This window comes from Berghia stephanieae, chromosome 3, assembly GCF_034508935.2.
Source record: "Berghia stephanieae isolate SIO BIC M18660-M18661 chromosome 3, UCSD_Bste_1.3, whole genome shotgun sequence".
Classification (NCBI taxonomy): domain Eukaryota; kingdom Metazoa; phylum Mollusca; class Gastropoda; order Nudibranchia; family Aeolidiidae; genus Berghia; species Berghia stephanieae.
Genome location: NC_088362.1, coordinates 46967606 through 46978745, shown reverse-complemented (window position 1 = coordinate 46978745; position 11140 = coordinate 46967606). Strand labels below are relative to the sequence as shown.

The following is an 11140-nucleotide window of genomic DNA, read 5'->3' as shown; positions in this document are numbered from 1 at the left end:
AATTAACAAAACTCGCAAATTAGTTTTCGCTGTTTTACAATATTCATTCTGTATTCCAATATTCAATACAATTTATAGATACATCTCAAAAAACTTTTCTTTTGCAAAAACATAACTGATGACAGAAAAAAAAAATCCTATTGAATCAGTTTGTTTTATATAATCATAGGTCTTACTTTTACCAGAACGTGTGTAGGTGAAACTGAAAGTAAAAGTAGAATTTGTTGATCGCTCTCAGTTGTTTCAATTTTCTTGGTTCGTTTGAAACAATACTGACATAATTAAGATGTATCTTATGATAATTATATTTGTTATGGAGTTGTTGTTTTCTATAGTACCTAAGTATATAGGGGAAATAACAAATTTGGTAAGTTGGTTGGTTGTCGTTTCTCAAGTCACTCTCACACCACACGTCTGCTGACTACTGACACTGACTTACTAGCCTACTACTAGAGTAGTAACTAGGACATTGAAGGAGTACGGGGGCGTTCTCTTTTTAGTTATGTTAATATCTAGGTAAAATTTGATTGAGCTTAATGAATCCTCTATCATTATAAAACGCTTTTCAACACGATTCTAATTGTACCAAAATTTTGAAAACCCTATGAGGAGAAGAAAAGTTATGTTAGACTCGGTCCACACTCTCCTAGAACTCTACTCTAGACCTAGATAGGTACTTTGTTGGTAAACGTCAATTTGGCACTCCATCAGTGAGCTGATAAATGAATGGCCAAGTGGCTGTGACCCGATTTTTTGGACTTTTGAGTGATGGGCCTCAGAAAAGGTTCCATAGATTTTTTGTTTATGGATGTATTTTCATGATTTATTTTCTTCAGGAGGAATTACCCTATCGTTTGGTGTTGTTTTTATGTTTAAAATTTAAGCGTGGATAAGATAGGGTATAATTTAGCTTTGGATAATTAAAAAATTAGAAATTTGTAAATCAAAATAGTGAAGACAACTGATTTTACATCTTAATTCAGGGCAAAGCTGTATACTGCATCCCTGAAATTTATTCCAGCAAAATCCTTACTCAATTCTTAGCGGCCATTTTAGACCAGTTTTGAAATCCAAATGGTGCTTACTACAGGAAATGCAACAGTTTCGGGTCACTAAGTCCGCCAGTAAATAACAACGCAGTGGCTATTTTTACAGTCCCGTAAAGATGGTTCTCGGGGCTATTTTTACAGTCCTGTAAAGATGGTTCTCGGGTCTATTTTTACAGTCCTGTAAAGACGGTTCTCATGGCTATTTTTACGGCGTTGATGCAATTCTGTTCACAGTTATCAGCATAGTTATAGATGTAAGTAAACTTGTCTTTTTGCAGTATTCACAAAACTTCACATATTATTTCTCCCGATATTTAGATGTACAGATCTAGAGGTGGTGAATGAAAGCAAAATTAATTTCATTTAACATATTTAGATCTAAAGCTAAAATTAACAAACAATTAATGTAAAGACAATTCTCTTAGCGATTTTTATGGTACTGTCATTATTATGACATTGATAAAATTTGTGTTTTTGCAAAAGTTATGTTTACAGTACAGAACAGCCCGTTTTCTATCATCAGTGGGCAAGTTAGGTTGTATGTCTTGAATTTTTTCTGTCATACAGACATAATATAGATCTTGTAGTTTATATCAAACACTGAAAGTATATTTAGTTCCTGCTTGAAGTCAACACCCCTCAAGATATAATACTTTACAGGTTTGGCTTTAGTTTATACTACCAGTCAGGAAGGACTAACGGTTTATACAATTTTAAAAGACGTAACATTCAGGGTGCAGTCTTCTCATGTGAGAGTGGGTTCGAATCCCCTTTCAGAAAAGAGGCCGTTCACAAACCAATTGGACACATTTTGACCATTTTAGAATTCCCCCCCCCCCCCCCCTCCCAACCATATTGTGGACAAGTGACTACCCCCCCCCCCCCCCCCCCCCCAATGTGGATGTCCATGGTAAAGATGCACATTGCGAAACACCCCATATTGTTCTTTTGAATAATAATTTTTTTAAAAGAAAATAAATAATGATGATGATTCTCTACCATGGGCGGTCATGATCCAAAAGAATAGAGGTGCCCAAGACTGATCCTCATTAGGGCATTTTGCTTTGGTCCCACCATTGCGTTGCTCCTACTCCTTTACTGATTGACCCAGCGATTGTTCCGACCAGACAAGGGTGGTCGCTGTATTGCTCCTCCCTTCCCAGTTAAGAGGTTGTTTTATTGTTCTCCGCCAAAGCGGTGCTCACCTTGTGGTCAGACCCTTCTGCTAGGCTTTGAGGTTGCACTAGGGAAAGAGATAGATTGAGACAAAGAGAAAGGAAAAAGAGAGAAGAGAGAGGGGGGGGGGGAGAGAGAGAGATAGAGAAAGAATGAAAGAAAGAGAGAGGGAGAGAGAGAAAAGGGAGATAGGGAAATAAAGATGGGGAAAGACAGAAAGGGATAGAGAAAGAATGAAAGAAAGAGTGAGAGAGAGAGAAACAAAGAAAGAATGTAGAAAGGGAGAGAGGGGGGGGGGAGAGAGAAAGAAAGAATGAGAGGTGGAGAGAAAGAAAGAAGAGAAAGAGATTGGGAAAGAATGAAAGAAAGAAAGAGGGAGAGAGAAAAAGAGAGATAGAGAAAGAAAAAGAGGGATAGAGAAGAATGAAAGAAAGAGTGAGTGAGAGAGAGAGAGAAACAAAGAAAGAAAGAAAGAAAGAGAGGGAGAGATAAAGAAAGAAAGAGAGGGGGAGACAAAGAAAGAGAAAGAGAGAGAGAGAGAGAGAGAGAGGGGAGATATATATAAAGAAAGAGATTAAAAGAGAGATAAAGAAAGAAAGGGATAGAGAAAGAATGAAAGAAAGTGTGTGTTTGAGAGAGAGAGAGAGAGAGAGAGAGAGAGAGAGAGAGAGAGAGAGAGAGAGAGAGAGAGAGAGAGAGAGAGAGAGAGAGAGAGAGAAACAAAGAAAGAAAGAAAGAAGGGGATAGAGAAAAAATGAAAGAAAGAGTGAATGAAAGAGGGAGAGAGGATGGGAGAAAGAAAGAAAGAGGGAAAGAGAGGGTGGGAGAAAGAAAGAAAGAGGGAAAGAGATAGAGAAAAAAAAAGAGAATGTAAAAAGAAAGAGAGAAAGAGAAAGAAAGAAAGGCATAGAGAAAGAATGAAAGAAAGAGGGAGGGAGAGAGAGAGAGAGAGAGGCTGCTAACTTGTCGCACCTGAACGAAGTAAGTGAGAGTTTTAGAGCTAATTGTGTCTATTCACCCCATAGATAACACAGGTCTGTGATTCAGCCCATCTGTTACTATTTTATAAATCTATTACCGCAACGCCGTAAAAATAGCCCCGAGAACCATCTTTACGGGACTGTAAAAATAGCCCCGAGAACCATCTTTACGGGACTGTAAAAATAGCCACTGCGAAATAACAAAGGCAAATAGAAGAACATTTTTCAGCCTTTAAATTAACATAGCTTTTCTTCTGCTTATCTAATTTTTACAATTTTAGTATCATTAGAATCGTGTTGAAAAGCACTTTGTAATGGTATAGGTTCCATTGAGCTCAACCCAATTTTTTACCAAAGTACCGACTATGACAAATGTACTCTAATACTATTTGACTGTTTGCTTTTGTTATTTACTGACGGACTTTGTTACCTGAAACTGTTTCATTTCCGGTAGGGACCACCATTTGGATTTAAAAACTAGCCTAAAATGGCAGCTGACATTTCATTTGGGATTTTTCTGGAATGAGTTCAGAGATATGGGATAAAACTTTGCCCTGAATTCAATTTGATTAAAAATAAAAGTTAAGATGTTAAATTTTATAAATTGCATACCCTAACTTGAATTTTGATTTTCAAATTTTTGATTTTCAAATTATTCAAAGGTAAATTATTCCCTATTTTGTCTATGATTAAAAGAGATACTAAATTGGCTCTGATTTAAACATAAAGAGCACCAAACGATAGAGAAATTCCTCCTGGAGAAAATAAGACATAGATCTGTAAAATCCGTCCATAAACAAAAAGTCTTATGGTATTTTTTTTAGACCCATCACTCAAAAGTCCTAAACATCGGGTCACAGCCACTAGGTCATTTATCAGCTCACTGCTGGAGTTGGAGTGCCAAATGGATGTTTACCAATATACCTATTCTTACTCACTTTCTCAACGCTTATCTCTTCAGACGTATCTGGAAATAGAAGAAAAAAAAAAGAAATGTTATTCCCAGATCCCATAGACCTATTCCAGTTTGCTAGATACATTTTTCACCAAAATGCAACAAATCATCATACTCATCATAAACGGTCTTGAAAATATCAATATTAATATGGGTGACATCATTGTGCTTTAACAGATAATATAATAAGCGTTTAAGTCAATAGGTGGTAGCAAAAACCATGCCCTACTCAAACCTTACTGACCTCTGGTTATGGTACCACCACTGGACAGATGAGAGGGGTGTCCTTTGTCTTCCACCCCATTGTCTGGATTGTTCCCATCCGAAGCCTCTCCATTTTTACTCTTTCGTTAGTTTTTCCAATGACACAACTTAGCACAGTCCTCATTGGAACTCGAACCAATGACCTAAAAGGTCCAAAGGCGAGTATCAAACCACTCGACCACAATGCCACACATGGTAACCTAATTTGTGGTGAGTTGGTACAAAAGCAACAAGCATGTTGTTGTTGTGGATCTGTTAGCTGACAATGTTCTCATCCATTGGCATTTATTTTATCCTAACAAAACTGTTATATGATTTTGTTTTTCTAAACATTCATCTGAAACTCTGCCATTGTCTTTTTTCATTTTAGAATAGTAGCTAAAGGAAGTGATTAAACCTAATTTAAGGAATGCAACTATGAAGGTTTTCATGGTTAATAGGGATTATTTTCATTAAATATTTGTTAGGTTGTTTTAATATTCAGTAATTTTTTTTTTTAAATTTTTTTTCGTCAGATTGGAAAAATTGTGCTCGGAATAAGTCGAGAAGAATTTATTCAGAGAGAGGAGATCAAAAGTATAAAAGAAGAGCAGTCTCACCTCAGTATGACAGACAACTTTGTGCAGTATGCTCGCCTTCAAAGAAAAGTAGACAAACTGATGGCCAGTATAAAAAGAATGGGTAAATTTTTCTTATAACTTTTGATTAGAGTGAGAGGTTAGTTGTTGATATTAGACATATTATGATTATACTTATGTCTTATACTTTTAATATAGTCTTTTTGGCTTAGCTGGAAACATGAATATTATAGAATGTCTCTTTTAATCTTTCAATTTATACTTCAAGGATAACTCTAACGGCCTGACAAAGGGGTTTAGTGACAATTTGATCGTCATGGGGCTTTTACTTTTAGCAAAGAGACCCAGTTACCCATTTACAGGTTGGTTGATATTAATGAGCAGACCTAAAACAGAGGTTTAACTCCCTCAGTTTCCAATGGGAAGCATCTTTGCCAGCCACTTTACAAGTTAGATACTTGTGCTTATAACAATTGTAAATAAATCTCTAGATTTTAAATATTTTAAATCCCCACTTGGTTTTAATCATCTTTCACCATCAATGATTTTAGAAAATTATTTTTCAACATCATCATCCTAACAATATGGAGAACTGAAAATTGTATAAGGAAGCATTTTTTAAAATAAATTTCTTAGTACGCCATCTTTTTTCTTTCCAATTGTTTCAGGTGGAGAAAGACAACAGAAAGCAGCTTACCTTAAGATGGGAATCAGCATGGGAATGTATGTTTTACATGTAAGTAAACATTAAAATAGGTGTTTTATTTGGTTTGTGGTGTCTCGTATGAAATTTTCTCCCTTTGTTTTTTTTTAAGAGGGCAGTGTCACACAGTAGTATGGACCCTTGCCTTGCAACAGCTTCGCAATTGCCATGATATGTGTCCTTTGCTTTTGTTGTCTAGTGATATGGTAAAGATGATGTTGAGATAGTTGACTATTTTAAATATTTAGGAATAACCATTGATAGTTCCCTCAATTTCTCTCAACATATTAATATAATATCTAAGAAAGTTGCCCAAAGATTATACATCCTAAGGAAATTGAGAACATTTCAAGTAAGGAAGAAAACCATGTTAAGAGTTTATGACTCATTGATTAAAAGTGTAATTGCGTTTGGCTGCACCATATGGTTTGGAGGATGCCGACTTAAAGATAAATCAAAAATTTCAAAATCTATCAAAGAGGCATCAAAAATAATAAACCATCCTCTTGATGGAGTAGAAAGAATTCATGGAAAAGCAATAGAAAGGAAAGCATTCTCAATTACCAACGATAAAAAACATATTCTATACCATGAATTTAGTCTTTTACCATCTGGGAGAAGGTTTTGTCAGATTAAATGTAGAACTAACAAGTATAAATCAACGTTCATTCCATCAGCAATAAAAATTTTGAATATTTCATATGGTACAGAAAAACCAAGGATTGATTCGTTGACTGATTAACTGATTAATTTATTTAATGTAAGATAGAAACTTGAGGTCAAGCAATGACCAATCAATCCTTGTCAAACCTAAGCCATTGCGTAAAATAGGTGAACAGTCTTTTCAATTTTCGGCCCCCCATTTTTGGAACTCTCTCCCGTCACACTTGAGATGCTCGGATTCGTTGACAACGTTCAAATCTCGCTTAAAGTTTTATCTTTTTACGTCATAATGTTGCAATATTATTTTCATATTTTGTTGTTGTTAACACTTGTCTCACTGTAATATGTTTTGTTTTATATCACTGTAAAGCGCTTAGAGCCTGTGACAACGGGGTAAAGCGCTATATAAATGCCATTTATTATTAACTGACCAATTGATAATGATGATAATTTTTGGTGTCGAATTGCCACAATCGTAACAAATTGAAAACGAAATGAATATGTTTATGTTGTGTATATCGCACGTGTGAAAGAAAGAGAGGAAGATAGAGAGAGAGGAAGATAGAGAGAGAGAGAGAGAGAGAGAGAGAGAGAGAGAGAGAGAGAGAGAGAGAGAGAGAGAGAGAGAGAGAGAAAATAAGTAGGAGTGAAATATCTGTTCAATGTTACAGTTATCGTTTAACGTTATAACAAGTGTAACTAAATGACAAATTGCCATATTTATGGACAATAAAGTTCTATTATTATTATTATTATTATTATTATTATTATTATTATTATTATTATTATTATTATTATTATTATTATTATTATTATTATTATTATTATTATGACACAGCTTGCAACCTTTATGTCCTGGCTTCAAGTCCCACCATGGGCAATGAAAAGTTGAGTCATTAGTAAGGCTCATTCTCTAGCAATGACTATCCCGCACAAATCTTTGGGCCTCTTTTTCGCTCACGAAGTGCCCGAATTCGCGTCAAAATATGGGACGAAGCCGTTTCGTATATGCTATTTTAAAAAATTAATTACGACGCTGTTTATCAATGAATATGACTGAAAGTTGGCACACAGTTAGAAAAAAGGTCATTGTAGATTATGTCAAGCGACAAAACTCGTGCGATTACCAGAAGACCGTTAAAAATAGATTTTTACTCTTTGGAGTAAAATATTTCTAAAACTACTGGGCGTGGAGGTTTTGTCGCTGACAAGGTAATACATGAACATTTCTTCTTTTTGGTTATAAAATTTCATATGAATATGACGAGTACTTTTCCCGTATTTTACAAAACACCATCCTAATTTGCTCTTCAAGTTTCAATCTTTTAATCCACTTATTACGCAAGATACAACCAAAGGTCGAAAAGAAATGCCGAAAAAGCGTCCCATATTTTCGCGTTTTTTTCCTCTTTGCGGGTCATCCAAATAAATGACACCTTTGAAACTGCATAGCTTGTTTATTTATGAATGGATTTTCAAAATTCAAAAACATTTTTACTCAGTGGAGATAGGGCTTTGATTTTAGACAAAAATTTTCCTCAAAAAGAGAAAAAAACATTTTTCATAGTCATTGCTACATTCTCACATATTTTCATGCACACTCAAGTTTAAAAATAGCCACTTGCCTTTGATAGCATTTTCGTTGTCGGAAAAAGAAGATAAATTTAAAATAAAGATAAAATTGCAATAGCACCTTGAAGGGATCACTTCTCTTCCTATTAATGCTATGTGTTTAGGGAAAATACTCTCAACATCTGCCAGCTGGATATAAGCACAAAAATGCGAGTAACCTTGAATGTTTATAGTCTGATGATGTAATTTAGTGAAATTAATCAACAAATTACTGTCTAAAAACAATAACAAAGAGCTGAGTGATCTCAACTTCTTTCCTTCTATATCATGTTAATTATTGAATGTTATTAAATGCTTGGGACCCAATTGTAAAAGATTTTCAGTATATTTGGTGGATATCACATTGTATAAGGATCACATATTTCATTTTAGGAAGCTTAAACTCAGGCAGTTATTCTTTGAAATGATCCTGACCTGCTTATGTTTTAAAATGTGTGGAATGAACAATTATTTTCCAACCTGAATTGACAATCAATAAATTGCCTATATGGCTAATGTTTTAATCCGCTACTCTGTTCACTCAGCAGTAAATGGATATATAATAATTTTTTGATTCAGTCATGCTTTTTCAACTGTTCCATATGTATGTATCATTGTCTTTTTCTGGGAGCCCTAATAGATCAGTTGGTGGTGGGCTCGCTTCACATACAAAGGGATCAAGGTTGATCCCAGGTGAAGAGATTTTTTTCCGACCCTCACGTCCACCCAAAAATAATTGGGTAGTTGATTCTTTAGATCTGGTGAAAAGTACTTTGTGATAGACTGGCATCCTATCCAAAGGGTAGCAAACAATTGCTGTTGTACATTTCGTGCTATGGAAATCGGGATAAACTCTGGCTCCATGGGCCTAATGACTGTAAAGGACTACTATTATCTTTTTCTCCCCCCCCCCCCCCCCCCTCTGTTGTTACCTCAAAAAAAAAAAAAAGATGGGGAGATACTTATGTCTGATTCAGAATTTTGGATGGACTCATTATATCAGGAGAATTGGGTATGCCTTGGGTCAATGATATAAAATGTTCGGGTGACTAGCTTCTTTCCTCAGTATCTTTAATTTTGCCAAATCTAAAAAGGCCCATAAATTACTTGGAGAAGAGATAAGCTGTGAACAATTTTCCAATCCGGAATTAGACTTAAGTCCAATCTTTTTGGAAAAAAAAGGCACTTCCACAACCACATCACCAAGGCTGATGTCTAACATAAGAGCTTGGTTTGTTTTTTTTAAAGTAGGGTGGCGGGGGTGTTGTTGTTATTTTTTGTTGCTTGTTTTTTTTTCCCGGTTGATCATATATTTATTTATTGTTTGCTTATTGTTGCAGGGTCTGATGATGATTATATTGTTGGTTTACTATAGAAGTGAACCTTTGATGCATCTTCCATCTGAGTGGGTCATTCCATTGTCAAAGATTGTAGCTTTCCCATCAGGCATCCATGGTAAGGAAGGGGGAAAAATTTTGATTTTCATTTGTGCTAAAACCATTTCTCTAATATATTATTAATTTCATTATCGGACCTCAGTTATTTTTCTATGACTTACTGCCTTTCAATAGTAGAAAAAATCAGCAGATGGAACATGTCCATATTTTTTTTCTTCAATTTATATATTTAAAGCATTCCCATGAATTTAATTATAAAATATTATTTTCATCCAGTGATTGATGTAGTTATAGAACGTTTGTGGGCTTAAAGCGATCTTTTTTCTTTTTTTTTTTTTTGGAATCAGTATATATAGATATTTATATACATGGTGAAATTGTGCAGTTTCATTTCTTTTTGTACAGTTCTTTTAAGCAAGAATTTGTTTTCAATTTGTTTTTGTTTTTTTAATCTTGTTTTTAATGGCTTTTAACTTACCATCCATCCTTTGTATCCCTTGTTTCTTCCAGGAGCTCTTGGATTTGGCTGTTGGGTGATGATTAGTAATACTGTCATTCGAAGGGGACGAAATCTTGTGGGTGTATGAAAGCAATGGAGCTGTTTATTCAAGAGTTTAGCTTTAAATATATTTTAATTCATTTTATTTATCCAATTTAAGAATGTTGTCTTCTAAGGCTGAGGGATTTCTTTTTTTTTTTTTTTTTTTTTCTATCTTTTTTTTTTTAATCTTGGAAGCAAAAAGATTTTTTGCTTCAAAGGATGTATATATAGAGCCTCTGCTCATGCTCAGTTTGGCTTGACTTTCAAGACACTGTACAATCTGCCGTGCTTCTTGTTGACTTAAGCATTATTCATATTCTGTCAGATTAGATTCTGCAGAGAAAGAAAATAGTGGTAGGTCACAGGGTCCTGTGAAAAATGGTGTGGTGGAAAGGAATATCAAGGGAAGTCAAAATTGATACTATTTGTTTGTAGATGAAGTTTGACTTGATACGAAACATGCACATCTTTCATAAACGTGCGCTCTTTCTTAAATATACACTCCATCAAAATATAATTATAAAACTCAGGTTTTATGGTGACGAATGGGATTTGAAAGGATTTTCCATTTTTTTTTCATATCTGCCATGACTCATTAAATCCAAACAAATTATTTTTATAGAGATAGAATATATTAAAGAAAAAGTTGAAAATAGAAAGGGAAGGGCGTGGGGGGGAACTGTGATATAAAACTGTATGTACATAATGCAATCTTAATGGTGTATCCCTCCCTCCTTCTTTGTCCTTTTTTTTTTTTTTTGATTAACAAAATCATTATTTGTGGGTGCATGTTCACATGTGCAGACATTCATTTAGTTTGATTTAATTCAATTTTTCATTCTGGAAGGATGGTAGATTGGTGGATATCACATTGTATAAGGATCAATTTTCATTTAGAAGCTAAATCAGCAGTTATCTTGAAATGATCTGACCTGCTTAGTTTAAATGTGTGGAATGAACAATTATTTTCCAACCTGAATTGACAATCAATAAAGTTGATAAAGTTGATGGTAAAGCTTAGACTATCATAGATATTGAGTGAAACACAATTGGAACACAAAATCAAAAGGCTTGGTTAGACCTTAAAGGTGATAGCATGGACGCATTTCAATATGGAAATTGTCTCATGAACATTTGACCAAGGACATATCAATGTAACCAACATAGATCTTCACTATCAACCATGAAGCATTGAAATTCTTCAAAGCTAATCATTCCTTGTG

At 34.6% G+C, this 11140-nt stretch overlaps 1 protein-coding gene across 1 annotated transcript; it reads left to right on the top strand.

The window, feature by feature from the left end:
• The first annotated feature begins 214 nt into the window (after window positions 1–214).
• On the top strand, window positions 215–10082 carry LOC144967865 (guided entry of tail-anchored proteins factor 1-like). The gene is made up of 5 exons (XM_078905594.1): window positions 215–367; window positions 4940–5105; window positions 5671–5738; window positions 9320–9434; window positions 9887–10082. Exons 1-5 carry the CDS (start codon window positions 287–289, stop codon window positions 9961–9963), a joined length of 507 nt encoding a protein of 168 aa, XP_078761720.1. The 5' UTR covers window positions 215–286; the 3' UTR covers window positions 9964–10082.
• The last annotated feature ends 1058 nt before the right edge of the window (window positions 10083–11140 follow it).